Source organism: Alosa sapidissima, chromosome 16, assembly GCF_018492685.1.
Source record: "Alosa sapidissima isolate fAloSap1 chromosome 16, fAloSap1.pri, whole genome shotgun sequence".
Taxonomy (NCBI): domain Eukaryota; kingdom Metazoa; phylum Chordata; class Actinopteri; order Clupeiformes; family Clupeidae; genus Alosa; species Alosa sapidissima.
The window spans coordinates 26,469,936-26,487,230 of NC_055972.1; the positions used below are offsets into that span (position 1 = coordinate 26,469,936).

Below are 17,295 nucleotides of genomic sequence, written 5' to 3' on the forward strand. Positions count from 1 at the left end.
TATGCCAGTCTTACAAACCATCAGTGGCATGGGGGCCTCCATGGGTCACTCCCAACGCTGATTGCGATCTAAGAGAGGGAGATGTGGAGGGACTGCTCCAGATCTTAACACTGACCCAGGCCCTACTGTAGCACATGCTCCAATTACAGGCTTTCAAAATCACACACTACAATAGCCAACTCCTCCTGCTATAACTGTAATTCAACACCATCCTTGCTGTTTATATAATGCTACTATTTTCTACTGCTTGCAAACTTTTACCAGATGCATCATAACAAAACTCAAAATGGTAGATAGACCATCCATCTTACTCATATAAATGACAATGAAATGTCTTCCTCCTGTCATATTCCAGTCCCCGCCTGGCAAAAACAGACATACCTCTCCACAATAATATTTACAGGGAGCAAGGGAAGCCGCCCATCAAAACAATTATTTGCATTTGCTGCTCAATCTTAGTGGAGATTGACTGCTATTCCCATGCTCTCTGGAGCGAGACCATTTGTTACCATGTGTCACACATAACAGATGGTGTAAGAGAAATACACATAAACAAATAGCAGCACAACGACACATAGTGAGAATCACAGTGTAGCAGTCCACATATATCATTGCCTGGGACAACTTTTGCAAGGTGCTTTTCCTTGAGCCGGGGGTGGGGGGGTGGCTGAGAGTTAGCACCGAGCCAATCTGTTTAATGTCCTCAGCGTCTGGCAGTGACATGGGCTGCCGGGACCACGGCTCCAGAACGCTTTATTAAACAGTCGGCAGATTGCGAACAGATCTGCGGCGGCCAAATAAAGTGTCACAGTGCATTTCTCACGGACAGATTAAACCAGTGTAAGGCTAAATGAGTCTATATGAGATCTGAAAATGAGAAATAAAGGAGTGATCTAGCTCGGAGGAGCTGCAGAGTGGTTGCCATATATGCATGACTGGGGGGGGGGGGGGGGGGGGGGAGTGAGAGAGAGACTGATTGTGATCGGGCCTTTCATGGTTCAGAGCCATTTCAATTTTGAGCACGGCACTGACAATCACTGGTCCTTTCAGGAAAATCGCCAGCCTTGTCTTAAAGTCCAGCACTCTGGTGAGCATACAGTATTTTGGAGCCAGCGATATGGTTATAATACTATGCATCTCTTTTCACTTGTTACAGTACATTGTGTCTGCGATTGTCCATGCACATGATGATCTTATTCCCCTCTCTGATCCTCTCAGCCTTGGGGGAGCGTGTCAGCGCTGTGGACACTGCCAGATGAATGCCCGCGCCTCGGCTGACCACCAATGCTTCTGGGCTGCTTACTCTCCCCACACAATGGAAACGTAACCCCCCCCCCCTCCCATCCTCTCCCCTTCGTGTCCCCTCCCTCCCCTCAGCGAATGCTTTTCAGAGCGCATTTCATGCCGGGCATTAGGGCCTTTTGTGTGGCCTGCAAGTTCACCGGCGGCGCGGCCGGGCTGGACGGAGAGATAAACTCGCGTCTAATCAATCTCACATTCTCCAGGGCCCCTCCGTTACATTCGGCCACGCGACCCACTTTGTTGCCTGCCGCCTCTCTTGCGTCGGCCCTGTCCATTCTGGTCTCCAGCGGTGCCAAGACATGGGTGCTTGGGGGGGGGGGGTCTGCTGCTGCTTGCTCGAATGTTGCAGGGGGACAGAGAAAGATTCTATTAGGGTGCCAAGAGTAGCTGGCTTTGTGCAAGTTGGTATGTGTGTGTGTCTGCATCAGTGTATGATTGTATGTGATTGGGTGTGTATGCCAGTATGTGTGCGAGTATGTGTACAAGCTTGTGTGTGTGTGTGTGTGTGTGTGTGTGTGTGTGTGTGTGGTATTGCCGGGGGAGAGGGGAGGGGGGTTAGAGGGGGGCTGGTGTCACTCAGGTCATCCTGGTGAGGGAGAGAAAGATGCCTGCTCTTGTACATGTGTCCGATCGGCTGCCAGCTCGCTGCATGGGCCAATTCATCACCGCAGCACTCCACTGTGGCGTAATAGAGCAGTCCCATGTCTCACGCACCACACTGTCTGCTCTCCAGCCAGATTATTTGTGTGTGTGTGTGTGTGTGTGTGTGTGTGCTGCAGATGAAGGTGGTGCTACTGCTGCTTGTTCTCCATCCCTCTCTAGGTGGTCTCCTGATGTGCACATCACAGACAGCGACAGAACACAGCAAGAACAAGAAGAACTGCAAGCAAGCACACTATCTCAATGGATTTCCCCGCACAGTATTTCCGTTTGTTTGTTTATATCTCAGGGGGTTTTTTTTTCCCTTCCAAGATTCGTCTTGCTGTCAACGTGTGGGGAATTTTCTTTCTGGAACGGTTCAGCTGATCTCGTGCTGTTTCTGTGGCCCGGCTTCCGCGGACGTCCCCGTGTTTCGCTGCGGGGGAAGTCGTGACCCCTTCCCTCGACACGCCGCTCACTTCAGCAGCCGCACGCTGACGGGGCCATGGTCAACCCCCCCATGCAAACAGGCACCGCTTCTGAAGGTTAACGGTCAGTCATCAATCACAATCACAGGTCGCCACGTACTGAACACGGGCAGTCCGGCTGAAAAGAGTGATCTATTACACATATAAACGTGGGCATTTTAAAGAGGCTGAAAGCTTACGCTTTCGTTTACAAGGCAACTCTAACGTGGCCTATTGATAAGCCATCTCACAAGGCTTACAGCGTGTGGCTTTACGTCTTGAAACACTTAAGGGGCGTAAATATTCACTTTACGATTTGATAGCATGCAGGGATCTATAAAGGGATAAAGTGCTGGAAAAAATGCCCTAGACAATAATATGCTGAGCTAATGAAGGCTGATTTGAGATTTGAGTTTGAGAGAGAGAGAGAGAGAGAGAGAGAGAGAGAGAGAGAGAGAGAGAGAGAGAGAGAGAGAGAGAAAAAGAAAGAAAGAGAGAGAGAATGGATTACAATGGTTTTAGTGTGTGCCGAGTTTCAGAAATGCATGTCTGCAACCCCCTGATGGCGTCCAAACCAGCAGCACTAGTCTGTGAGGGCCTTATCTGAACCCACAGGCAGGGTGGGAGGGAGGAATGACTCACAAGGCTTAGACACAGTCACCGGGCCAACAGTGAGGCTCCACCACAAGAATTTTTGGTCAATCATTTTCATTTTTATTTTTTAATGTTTTAATAAATTGAGAGAGGCAGAGGCAACCCTCAGCTATGTCCAGTACCGCGAGGGGGCCAACAGGGCATATTGGACTGGGTTTGACCTTTCCCTCTCTCTGCCAGACGGCGCTCCAGCTCTGGAGACTGATCTTTGAAGCGCTTCTGGGCTCGTCTACGGGGAGCGTTTTGCTCCCTCTTACTTTTTAAACACTATCGTGCTGTTGTGCGCGTTTGAACTTTAAATTTATCTCCGGGGTTGTGGAAATCTGCCAAATATTGAACTGTGGAGAGGCCTGGGTCGAATTCGCACAGAGCAGCATCATTCAAGCACCGTTTATTAATTTAGAGACCCATCAACATTTCCTTTGAGGTGCGTATCATTTTACATTTTGGATTGTTCTTTGTTGGCAAAGCAAATAAACCATAAAACAGTGCACAGTGTACAGTGTACAGTGTGAAATAGTTTCTGCATTTGCATTCTAATTGTTTTATTTCTTTGCTTTGTTGATGTAGCTGACAAAAAGGCCGTCCCCGTATCTGAAGTGTTTCTGAAATGACATTTTTCATATATAAGGCATCTGTTAAACATGTCAGGACAGTTAGACATACGTATATATATATATATATATGGTCATGACTGCCCTGAAAAAGTACCTAAAACATCCTGGGCTATCTACTGTACGAGTAGGAAGATCGTATTCACAACAGAATTCCTGCATAACCCCAGTCATAATTTATGATGGAAAAACCATGAGAACAAATAAAGCATATTCTCCCCATTTGGCATAGACCATGAGTAATCTTGGCAATACATCTATGGCTTGGGTTTGTTTATTTGTTTTTAGTTTTTTAGGAGAGAAGCTGTTTTTGTTTTTGTGTTTCAGAGGGCATTTTTTTCTCCAGCAATAGACGAAAGGATATATCAAACTTGTCTGCATGCAACAACAGAGCTTCTGTCAATAGAACAGCCCTCCAAGGCACGGTGTCTCTTTGATGGATGTTCCATGGGAGACCTCACTCTAAGCGCATCTCTCGCAATGGAAGAAATAATAACCCCCAAAATTACATCTCATTTTCCTTCTTACAGCAAACCTAGAGAGCACTGTTTTTCCCACCTTCGGTAGATCTATGGGCTAATTCTTATTGAGCCGTCTCTGAGACAGCACAGCTGGAGAAAAAAAGAACCTTATTGCAGATGCTCGAAATGAAACCAGGCCCCTCGGCTTCGTCGTTCTCCACGCACACAACAACAAACAATACAATAAAATGCCTATTGTCCGCAGATAATGAGAACGTGATTAAATCCATCCATACACCCAATCTCCCGCTCTGTTCTGTCTTGAAGGACAGGTAGTCCATTGCCAGTGGGTTATTCGTGCAGCTTTGTTTTCTGAGATCTAAATCCCCCGCTGGAGGAGGTGTTGTGGCACTGCCTCTCTCTCACTGATACATCCAGTAATTAATCCGCCCCCCCGTACTTCGTTTGCAGGCTTCGGGCACTGCTGCGTTTTACTTTCACATAACGATCACAACAAATGAAACTGTCCTGTGCACCAGCACTGAAGGGCAGAAGAAATCAAATTCACTGTTATGCTTTTTCTTTGGGAGCCCACAGCTACAGGGCTCTTGCGCAACATGTTCTAATATCATTGTCATATGCGGTGTAGCCACTTTATTTAATCGGTACAACGCACAAGAAAAGAAAAAGCCAGCCACTTACAAATAAACATTGTTGAAAGGATTGCAAATGGAGTGTACCTGCATTATGCTAAACAGCACACCAGGAGATAGTGAATTGAGGTTGGACGCTTCCGACATTCGATAAAAGCTTGGTAATCACCATACCCTGCCATTCATCTTCAAGGCAAGCTCATCTAGCCGGCAATAAACACTCCGCTAGCTCCACTATTTTTCCATGTGGCTAAGGTCCTTGTTGCCTTCTGTGAATTACAGAGATGGCAAGGAACCATTATAACTTACAGATTTAATTACCAAGCCGGGCTGTAAACATGGCTTGGCATTTTGCACGCCTGGTTGTTTAAAAAAGGCATCATAATCACTTATTCCATTTAGAAATTAGCTGCATTTTATTTAATCCGACGGGGTGTCTTTTCCCTACGGCTAGCGGGCTTGAAGTGCTCTCCAAACATAGACCAATTTCAGAATCAAGAGAGCATTTAAGAACTGATTTAAGTCAGATTGCAATCTAATTTGCCATGCTTGGTGGACACGGATAGATCCGATGAGCAATCAGCTGAAGCATGAATACATTTTGGCTTGAGGTTTTTGTCAGAGTGGCTGCATTCCTGCCTCTGGGATTCTCGTTTTGACAGACAACAGGGTGACCAGAGTGTTGAGTTTTTCCTTGGCAGAGACCACAGACTGGGGTCACATGTATGGTGCTGAAAAGCGTGTGTGCGGCAGCAGAGACTCTGTGATGACCATGTGTTCTGAGTTAAGAGCCGAATGTTCCAGAAGGAATGCCCAGTGGGATGAAAATTCCATCTTTTACATCACGTTGATATGGCGCCCCCCCCCCCCCCCCCCCCCCCCCCCCCCCCCCCCCGAGTTCTGCAGTGGTAGTTTTGGAGAGAACATAAGAGAAAAACAACCACACTGACCTCATCTCTGTTCCTCCTGATCCAGGATCTGACTGTTTTTAAGGCGATCTCCGCAGCAGGCTCATTGGGAAAACCTTCAAACAGAAATGGGGCACAGGTAAATGCAAACATCAAAAACCAAATATTAAAACCATGTATCATCACAGCAAAACTCAATCACTCATCAACATTATTTGATGATCATTGTTTGATAGTCAGTTTTTGATCACACTCTGAGGAAAGAGAGAGTGCAAATATTAACATTTTGTTTCACTACATGGGACAAGATGTTATGATCCCTTGCATCTGTAGAGGGTCCTTCACACTAAACAAGTTGCTGTTGTGATGGGACCAGAGTCCAGATTTCTAAGGAGACACTTTGCCACAGTCAGCGGCTGTTATTTGTTATACTGTGTACCTCGGCCTCATCGTGTGTTTGGGCCTTTCAATCATAAGACAATCCTCTGCTAAGTACCTCGGCCCTCATCGTGTGTTTGGGCCTTTTAATCATAAGACATCCTCTGCTAAGGCAGGCCAACTGCAGGCGTATCAGATCGGCTGTGTTGTACCGATACCCTTGGGGGTCCAGCTGGGGTCACTCTCTTCAGAAGCCTAATGGTGGCTGTTGCTCCAAAACCCAGACAACCAACCTCCACTGGTTTGACCCTTGATCACCAACTTCATGATAACAGGCAGCACATTTCAGTCCAACTTCTGAAGCTGCAACATCGTACAATATTTTAGTGTTTTTAAATTTCATCCTCATGCCAAAGATTAGAAATTTAAACGGCCCATTTAGTCAGCACAACATGATCTCTTACACTGTCCTCCGTCAACCCTGTAAATGCCAATGGGGGAAGCACTGACATATTGAACAGGATGGGTAAGGAATGGCATTACTAACGGCCATATAAATCACTGCAGTTATGCCAGAATGAGAGGCGGCATCTCCGCTTTAACTCAGTGCATCGATCATGAGAGAGAGAGAGAGAGAGAGAGAGAGAGAAGAGAGGAGAGAGAGAGAGAGAGAGGAGAGAGAGAGAGAGAGAGAGGGAAACACTGATTGGGAGGTGGATTAATATTTGATAAGAGCTGAGAGCTCTTGCCTGGATGCGGATTCCTAGATCATCTGCTGTCAAGCTGGGCCACTGAGAATGCTTGTGGTCTGGCCTGGTCATCAGGCGGAGAGAAGAGAGAAGAGAGAAGAGCACAGAGCGCAGCCTCACTCGGCCCTCAGCAAACTTTCATCAAGGTCCCGTTGCTATCTTTCAACAGCAAACAATTTGAAGAATCTTGAGTAGAGGAGCCTCAAGTCATACTACAACATTCACTTTTTCTCTCACCACAACCCCACCACACACACAACACACACACACACACACACACACTTCTCTGATTTTCTTCACCAAATCCACCCCCTCCTCCCCTTCACTTTCACCCTCACGTTACCATTCTCCGCTGACACACACGCGCACAAGCACACACACACACACACACACACACACACCGCACGCACACACACACACGCACACACACACGCACAGCTAGAGATCAGCTCTACTGAGATCAAGGGCTGAGATCAAGTTTAATGTGTAGTGGGCTGAATATCTGTTTCAAAGGTAGCAAACACATAGCAGTGAATTCCCCTGCACCTTTCATTTCTGATATAAACATTTCCCAGCAAACAACTCCAACCTTTCAGCTGAGTTACCTTTTTGACATCAAAATAGATCACCTATGAAATTTGTGCAGCTCCAGAGAGAAATTATTTTTTGGGAGAAGGGGAGTCTTATTGGGTCTGGCCTTGACAATCTTACCCTAAAAAATGAGAGTGTTGGGCAAGTTACTGAAAATTAGTAATTAGTTACAGGTACTAGTTACTTCTTTCAAAAGAAATTGAATTACCTTACCAATTACTGTATATCAAAAGTAATTAGTTACTAGAGAAAGTAACTTTTGAGTTACTTTTAAGTCTGCTTTTTAAAATGCCAATATGAACAGTACTGAACAGTCACACACACAATAGCCCATTTTTAGACCTATTTATTTTAGTTTCAATGGGCCTTCAAATTAATAGCCTCTGTACATGGGTTCTCGAACGTTTCAAACCCAACACATTCTACAATGCATGAAGGCCCTTCTGATGGTTTGATAGATATGTGTACACTGCCTACTAAAGCGATTATTGTCTGCTCATTTTTGTACGCACACACACACCTAAGGTTGTCCTCATCCAGCGACTGAAAACAAACAGTTGTATAACATTTTAAGCACCATCAGTTTGAGTAAAGCCTGCGCTGCACAAATGACTGACCTACCTAAATAAGTTCCAATGAGCATCCAGGGGTTTGGGGATATTGTCGCACACTATGCAGAAAGTTGGCTCAACCTGTTGTTACTCTTCAGCTAGATAAGGTGTTCCAGAGAGAAGTTGTATGTTCCGTTTCAGACAAATGAATCCATAACACCATGGACATCAATTCCGATGTAAACATACAGTGCAAATAACTCAAGTCGTTCTTTATTTGGTAAGAAATCCGCATTTTCCTCTCGAGTTAAACGCTTGCCTGTGCCAAGGCCATTTATGTAGGCCTATTGGTGTTGTGTTGTGGCCATGTTGTAAGAAAAAGAGCATAGATAAACAACAATGCACTTTTACTGTCTTGGAGCTTATAATGTACGAGATGGAAACGAAGAGAAGGGAAAAGGCGTTTAAGATGTCCATTTCAATTATAGACCCTTTCAAGAGAGTTCCATTATCACCATCATAGTTGGCCCCACAAGGCTTCTGTTTTAAAATTCCATATGTTATCTTAATGCAGAGGAAGTAGCCTAGATTGGGAACCAAATAGAACGTTCAAGCATTGTTTTTGTTTTTATTGTTGAAAGGGTCTATAGCCTAATGCACTGGTGTGTTTTAAATCTGAAATAAGGAGGAATGTGAGGAGGCTGCTATTACAGTTTTTCTCAGTTGCTTTGGTGCTTTTCTCATATAAGAAGGAAAATTCTCATAACTATTAGTTCAACCTCCACAACATTTAGTCATTTGTGCACATCATAGTAGCAATTTCTCCATCCTCTGAACAAATTGCAAATGCTTTTGAAAATGTATCAGTTGCTTTGTCATGTCAGTCAAAATGAACTATACTTATGGATGCTGAATAGTCGTTCCCAATAAAACTAATAGTCTTCATATCATTACATACCAAATTGGTGAACTAGCGATCAAATTCTGTCACAATGCTGTAGAATTGCAAAGAGCATACAGTATACAGTAAAACTGTGAAACGTACATATATATATATAAGTGTCTTGTACTCACTTACTCCCCTAACTACAGCAATTTGTAACTTTATTGTAGTTTTCAAATGGCTGTACAAGTACTGTATATTTCTGTCTATTCCTCATTTTCAGGTAGTGGTCACCAAGTTCTGACCTTTTTTTGCATGGGAAAACATTGCGAGCATAAACTGTCGTAATGAAAAACATGACAAAGCCATTTGACTATCTTGTTCATAAATGATGGTATCAAGACTTCATTTTGATGACACTGGCAGTTTCATTGACATAAATACTTGCTTTTGAGGAATGGATTATCCATTTTGAGCAAGTGACATGCTTTTGTAGGTTATCCACTAGGTTTTGCAGTTTGCACTAATTGTTTTGAGAAATGCAATAACTGCTGTGCAAATGTTACTGTAATAGTGATGTGAGAAAGCACCAAAGCGACTGAGAAAACTGTAACTGTAAAAGAATGCATCTGCAAACATGAAACGCAATCGTGGGAAACACAGCTAAGGTCGGGAGACGTTAGATCAGAATCAGCAAGTGTGCATCTGTAATCTTGTCTGCAGTCGTTCATTCAAGATCAACAGAGTAACGCAAGTAATGACTTATTTACATTTCAGTAATTGTAATTGTGTTAGATAGATAGATAGATAGATAGATAGATACATAGATAGATTAGATACTTTATTCATCCCAAGGGAAATTTAGAAGTTTTAGTTTACCCTTGCTTTTTGCATCCTTGCAGAGAAACAGCAGAGGGCTTACTATGGGGTGTACTCTCTGTGCTAATAACTGCTCCTCATCCCTTATTACATAATCAAATCCTAGTTTTGATTATACTGTAGGCCTACAGTAGTGTGTTGTGCATGGAAGGGATAATGGCTCCCACAATGTCCTGATATACTGCTCAAAGCTGAGGCCAAGAATAATGACCAGACTGCATCCATTTGTTTAGTGTCCACATATACAGAAACAAATATATAGACACTTATTAAAACACCCTCCAGCCAATGAGAGAAGAGAATGTTTCATCACAGGGCTATAAAGCTGCTTACTGAGATGCAGTGCTGTGCACAAAGGCTGCAGGCAGGCAAGCAGGCAGAGAGTGAGTGAGCAAACTAGGTGGAGGTCAACCATGAGAGTGCATAACCAGATTAATACCCACCCCCTCAAGGCACAGCGGGGTGGGTTGGGGGGGTTGTATGGGGGGGGGGTTTATCAATTCACACGTGGCCTCTGAGCTGCTCCTCTGACGATTGTAAACGGTACTGGGTGCATACAGGTCTCTAACCGGGAGAAAAATAGAGCTGTCGGACTGGAGAGGAAGACGGAGGATGGCGGTGCGGCGCGTTCTATTGTTCTTTCTGGGTTGGTTGCTACAAATGCTGTATTGATTTGTCCTTCATGAACATTAATCATACACAGGCCATGGAAAAAACACAACGGAATCGGGGCAGAGGAAAACACATTGGAAAGAATAACAGTGCATGGTAGTGGGTGATATAAGTTGAGAAAGAAGAGAGCGAGAGAGAGAGAGAGAGAGAGAGAACAACAAGACAAACTGAAAGGGAGAGAAAGACACAGAGAGAGAGAGAGAGACATAGAGAGAGAGAGAGAGAGAGAGAGAGAGAGAGAGAGAGAGAGAGAGAGAGAGAGAGAGAGAGAGAGAGAGAGAGAGAGAGAGAGAGAGAGAGGTCAAAGAGGCCGTGTGATGTGTGCCAGTGCTGGGTGGGGAGACAGAAGGTCATGATCAGCAGTCAGAGCCCATTCAGACTGGCCTCTCATCACACGTCCCTCGCCTCTGCCCGCCTCTGTCCACCCCCGCCCGACTCCACCCTCCCTGTCTCCGCGCTCCCAGACACGGAGACGGTAATACGCCCCGCATCCATCTGCTGTGCACTTTCACCTCTGTCCCTCTTGGCTCACACTGCGGGTTTCTACACCAAACTAATCTGCATGTTTGCCCACGTTTGGGCACGTTTGACATAAAACACTAGACGTAAGTGTGTTCATGGTCATCGGTCAGAGCTGAATCATGCATACTAAGTGAACTAATCAGGCTCAAATAAAAAAAAAAATGTTCTAAGTAAGAAGAGCGGCAGCACATAAACTGTAAGATGTTTCCCAGTCCATCGGTGTAAGGAACCGTAGGGCGTCCCAACCCAAGTGGGAGAAAGTAAAGTTAGAGCTCCCTCATCTCTCTCCATTCCTCTCACTGCCTGTCGCCTGCTCTATTTTGTGGTGGGGGAGAGTTTGGTGGAACTCAATCTGTCAGGCCAGGGACGGAGGCCTGGTGACAGTCAGGAAGTGCGGCATCGGTGGCGACGGCCTCTGGAGCCTCAGCTCACGGTTGCCCGGCTGCGGTGCGGGAGCGGGGCGGGTGCGGTGCGGGCCTACGCTGGAAATAGTGCCGTGGCCTGAGTAGATTTGTTTTAGTGAGGCGGCATGATGGGGAGCTAGCCAGCAGCACAGAGCAACGGAGGACCTAGACAGCGTTCTCTCAGTTACTGCTGCTAAAACACACACACACACATACACAAAAACGCACACACATTCTCTCTCTCACAGACACAAACACACACACACCTCATGTCAAGATCCACCAGAGGACAGGACAGAGAGAGCGGGGAGTGAGAAAGACAGAATGAAAATGAGAAGAGGACAGAGAGGTGAGGAGAGAAAGAGAAAAAGAGAGGAGGAATCAGAGAGAAAATTTAAATTAGTGATGGATAACAGGTAGGAGAAGAGAGGAGTGAGACAGAGAATGCAAATAAGGACAGAAGTTCTGGAGAAGAGAGGGGGGTGAGGGCGAGAGAGAAAAACAAAGGCTCGAAGACAGACACAGAGAGAGAGAGATCGAGAGAGAGAAAGAGAGAGAGAGAGAGGAAAATGGGAGGAGAGAAAACTTTCCCGACTATTCCCCAGGTAGCGCGCGTGAAGGAGAGAGGGGTGTCACACCCAGGCTTCTCCTGCGCTCTGCTCTGCCGGTGGAGCTGTTAAATAATTGCTCAGGCTGCCGCTGAGTGACGGGCCACTGGAGCCTGCGTGTGATCGCTGGGACTGTAGCCGGGAAATGAACCCAGACAGCACACGGCCCACCTGAAAGCAAACTTTATTTACCGCCAGAAACTTTCCCCACCAAGCAGCCGCAGGTCAAGACATAGTACTGAGGCACAGAGAGGAGAGAGAGAGAGAGAGAGAGAGAGAGAGAGAGAGAGAGAGAGAGAGAGAGAGAGAGAGAGAGAGAGAGAGAGAGAGAGAGAGAGAGAGGAAAGGGAGATAGAGAGAAAGGAAGAAAGAAAGAAAGAAAGATAGAAAGAAAAGGAAGTGGGGAAGAAAGAGAGAAATAAAAAAGAAAGAAAGAAAGAAAGAAAGAAAGAAAGAAAGACATAAAGCAAGAGATAGATGGAAAGCAACAAGAAGAGAGCAGAGAGCCAAAGACATGAGGCCATTTCTCTGTATACGAGCACATGACAAAGAAACATCAGACAGTGGAGGAGTTGGGAAATAAACAGACAAACAGAGAAGGGAGAAAGAGGAGAAGAAGAACATGACCTATATAGCCAGACCAAATTCCCCAGCAAGATGGAAAGAGGGACAGGCACACACACAGAAAATGGCCCCCAAGTCTCCCCGACTCCTCAGAGTGTGACCTTGGATCACAGCCAGAGCTCGCTGTGACACATTTTGTCCTGCAAGTTAAAATTACCACGAGACATTTCATCTCTTTCAAAATGCCCTGAACCACAACTGACCCCCACAACCAACTGTTATGAGGTCTGTGACGGCCAGGACGTTTTTCTTTTTTTCCCCCTCTCCTCCATCCCATGTTTTCTTCAATTACCCCGGCTATGCCTGGCCATATAACTTCCTTTACGCGAGGGTGAAGGTCTACACATCGCTGCAGGCTACTGATATGGTACAATTTTACTGGGAGTGCCTCCACTCCCTGTGATCACTCTCCTTTAAGTCCCCCCGAAAGTAAATCCAGGGATTTAAGGCCCTTGGTGCAGTCCAGCGATGGAAGTGATGACAGACAAGCAGGCCAGGCGGCCAGGCCAGGCAGGCCAGCAGCCATCACTGGTGAAAGATAAGGTGTCGCTAAAGCCCTGTCCAGCCTAATCCTGCGGCGAGATGGAGGGGTGTCGGAGCGCGGCAAGGCGTTGCGCTCCGGCGAGTGAAAACACTTAGCCGAGCTGACCTCTCTGATCCCCTCACGTGTGCGCCGCCACTGTCGGCTAACGCCACGGCCACACCCTCACCGCCGGGCCCGGTGCGGATTACACCGCATATCCCACCCCACGGCATCCAGGTCCCTCGCTAAAACCCTTCGTGTCAACAATTCACAAATCCATGCCGCAGGGGGACAGGCGTACACCACAGCACGAGATGTGACGCAATGCACGCCGTGTGAGAGGAAAGGGGGCCAAGTGACAGTCTCAATAATGGACACAGCTACTGGTATAGCCCATGCGTGGGATAAGAGCCCGGTGGATCATCCTCTGCGAGACGGCTATCAGCAACGATGCAAATAAACACAGCAGGCTGAGAAGAGGTGCTTAGCCTGTTTACGGCAGAGTCTAATTGGCCTTTCAGGATTATTTGATACAATACTGGAGGATGATCCCACCACACCTGTCCTCCACCGTCCGCCAAGCGCGCAAGTGATTGGCTTTTTAATGAGATTTAGTGCTTCCAGTCCTTATCGAGTGCAGTACTGCTCTCCAGCTTGTAAAAGCTTGGCTTTTCACAGGGACATCATGTAACACAACAATGAGGTTCAACGAAAATCTAAACCCCATAATGACAACAAAGAAATGGGGATTTTAAAAAGGATCAAAAGACAAATGTATAAATTCAGAGGTATCCCTTTTTTATTCCTCACAGAGATTAAATTGGTTATGGCCTTGGTAACACAAAAGACAAAAGATTAATTTATAATCCAGTGCTACCTGGACTCCTGGTGGAGGTGAGACTGTGGAGTTGGCCCGCGGAACAAGCACTGTGCTATTTCCAGCTCTTCCTGCTGCCATCATGTGATGGGAAAGCAGCCGTCACCTGAGCTTCTTCACACTTCACCTCTCCCGTGTGTGTGTGTGTGTGTGTGTGTGTGTGTGTGTGCGCGCGCACCTCATGCCAAACTTGACTAGGAGGCATATGGACCATTAGTATCACCTGGACAGAGAGCGCTCACGGAGAGCCGAACGCTTAGCGTTTACACTTTACACTGATGTGACATGAGGGCAACACGCCCAAGCTGGCAGCACGACACGAGCGAGACTGACAGACAGAAAAATCTCACGCCGTTGGCATAACATCAGCTGTTGTCATACTGTATATGTGTACTCTCCGATGGAAAGATGAGCCAATGGGGAATCAATCACTTTGTGTTCTGATGTAGCACTTGTGTGACATTTTTTTTGATTCCTTCTTCTTCTCCTGTTCTCTCTAGACAGGCATGAGAAAGAGGCCTTTGAGGCCTGAGTCAGTGTGTATTGTCATTGGCGTCTCAAGGTGCTTCTGATGCAACGTCAGAGAAACTCAACCCCCCCCATCCCTTTCCCAAAAATCAACATGGATGGCTTTGAGCTAAATGAGTCATTTCTCTCGTCCTCTTTTCGTTTTGAAGATCCTGTTGAATGACTTCCTGTCTCTCTGCTCTGTGCTGTAACGTTACCTAAGTGTTTGCAACGGAGAGGAGTGACGAACAGCGCACGCCAGAAAGACAGACAAAAAAACGACCCCCATCAGTCTTGTCCGCCCGGCTCCAGGCTCTCCTCGGCTTGGCTATCAGCGCCGATCTTGTAAGACACTGAAAGGTGTCTCCCCCTGTGGAAGGAATAATCCGTTTGAACCAGGGTCGCAGGCACCACTGATTGATGGGCCTGCACCGGCGGCACTAAATAACCTCCATCATACCCTCCGACCCCGGCGCCCCACGCTGGGCGCCAGTTTGTTTATGGGTGGTGCCTCCGACATGCTAACCTGCGCAGAAATTCTGCTCGGACTAATGGGCCGGACTGAGGAATTGGACTGTCAGGCGAGAGTGAGAACTCATTTTTCTCCCCTGCCCATCTTTATATCCCTCCTCCCCCTCACACCTCCACTTCCACCCACAACCCCACCCACCTCCATCACTGCACCACCTCACACAATCCACTTCAGCAACCTCCGTGCTCCACAATCATCTGTCAGCAGAGACAGAGTCAGTCATAATAAAGGTGGGAGAGGTGCAGGAGGCGCGAGAGGGAGTGAAGATGTCAATTATCGCTTTGTGGCCTGACAAAGCTGTAGTTTCCACGTCAGGGGAGAGGAAGTCCAGATGATGGCCTTGGATCAGAGCACTTGGCCTACAGTGTCAGTGGCGGATCGGAGCTGGTGATCTCCCATGGTAATCTGGAAGTGGGTCAACCGACACCGCGAACAGAGGAAACAGAAGGAGGGAGGAGAGAGAGAGAGAGAGAGAGAGAGAGAGAGAGAGAGAGAGAGAGAGAGAGAGAGAGAGAGAGAGAGAGAGAGAGAATGTGGGGGAGAATATGTGCATGTGGGCTTTGTCCTGCTTGTGAACATGTAATCCCAGAAACCTCACCCTCACCCCTGTCAAGCAACAGAGGGAAATGAATTTCATGTTTCAAACAGAGAAAGGAGGGCTGTATACGCACGTGAAGGACAGCGAAAGAAAGGAAGGGGGGAGAATGAATGAACCTACAGGGGCAATCGTGTAGCAGAGCCAAACCTCTGGCTTGTTAACGCTTTGATAATAATATACTGTATGAGAAGGCTTCTCCTCGCTTCTGCACTCTAGTAGGTCCAAACTCCACCCGCCGTGATCTCCACCATTAATCAGCCCCTGCCATAGAGAACGGGCAGCGGTTTGGATCCGAGATAAGCTGTTTACTTATTAAACAGGCCATTAAACTCTTTGATAAGGCATGTCAACAGTCTCGTTTTGGCTCTGACTCGGAGGTGCGGGCTTCAGGGGGCCACATGGTGTGACAAGCTCCCACTAGCACAGGGGGGCAAAGCTGCATTTGCCCTATTTGTCACCAGCATACTGGGGCACTGACACCAGCATACTGTGCCCACCACCTGCCCTTCACCAGACAAGACACAGTGTAAAAGCACTCCGCCATAGATGAACTTCAAATTAAGGGCCTGTCCACATTAGGCTGGTAAATATAAATTGATCTCCGTTCATATTGTTGGTTTCATATCTTTTTTCAAAAAGTTATGCATCTACACTGAAACCCCAGAGAAGTGTTTGTTGTTGGTGGTGGTGTCTGGGACTCTGATCAGTATCATTATTATCTGAAACTCTATTTATACACCACAGAGAGTTTACAGAAAGTATAATTTTCGGTGTCAGAAAATGGAAGGACTAAACGGAGAAATAATTATGCGTGTTTATATTTACCCGGCCTAGTGTGGACAGGGCCTAATAGAGGTTTAATTGGAGGTGAAAGAATGTCCAGGACTACCAGGGTACCATGCAGGCATTCTACTTATTGTTGCCATAGAGAAGTGGCTGTTGTGTGTGGTGACTGAATTAATGAGGGCAGCTAGTACAAATACATACATAGACGCATGCAGTGCACACACACACACAGAATGAGAAACAAAAATGCACTTACCATAAATTCCCGTGGATATGCATGGGAAGGCCTGTAGGAGAGAGAGAGAGAGAGAGAGAGAGAGAGAGAAGAGGAAAAGGCGATGAGTGAATGTTCAGAGATGACATGCAGATTCCCAGTCACTCCTCATATTTCAGACACAGGCAGCTAGATCAGTCATTCCTTCTCTCCACCTAAGACTGGAGAGAATTCCTCTCTGGTCTGATATGCACCCCACAGGACTTCCTGAGCTCACAGACCTCATCCGCTCTCATCTTTCCGCTTCATTTTTAATCCGGGCCCCTTGGCTAACAGAGATAAATTTAACCAAATCAAACACAATCAAATCCTCCACACAGCTTCCATCATTTTTCACTGCCAGGCATCTAATATATTATTACATGCTTTTCAGCAAAGCCTGGTATGTAACACTGCACCAGCTCCATCCTGACACTGGAAAGCTAAACCATAACAGGTGGAGTTGACTTTTCCCTGGGATCTCATTAAATCCTCTGCAGATCCTTGCTGAAATACTGATGACAGCCACGCATCCACCTTTGGATTCACCTTTGGCAACTCACAGGTAATGGACACACACAGACATAATATACACGTGTGTGTGTGTGTGTGTGTGTGTAATAAGACTGTGTCAATATTTAACACAGTGCAATAGGTGCA

General features: G+C 46.5%; 1 protein-coding gene across 7 annotated transcripts in view; it reads right to left on the reverse strand.

Moving 5' to 3' along the window:
- macrod2 (mono-ADP ribosylhydrolase 2) overlaps positions 1-17,295 on the reverse strand; it is a 497,711-nt gene that overhangs the window by 112,906 nt on the left and 367,510 nt on the right. For all 7 annotated transcript variants that reach the window (XR_006023267.1, XR_006023266.1, XM_042065451.1 and 4 more), the window contains exons 7-8: positions 16,639-16,669; positions 5,741-5,814 (exon numbers count right to left, since the gene is read on the reverse strand). Coding sequence is in view for 5 of the 7 variants with exons in the window: in XM_042065451.1 (XP_041921385.1) it covers positions 5,741-5,814; positions 16,639-16,669 (105 nt within the window). In the remaining 2 variants the exon portion in view is untranslated. The remainder of the gene's footprint in view (positions 1-5,740; positions 5,815-16,638; positions 16,670-17,295) is intronic.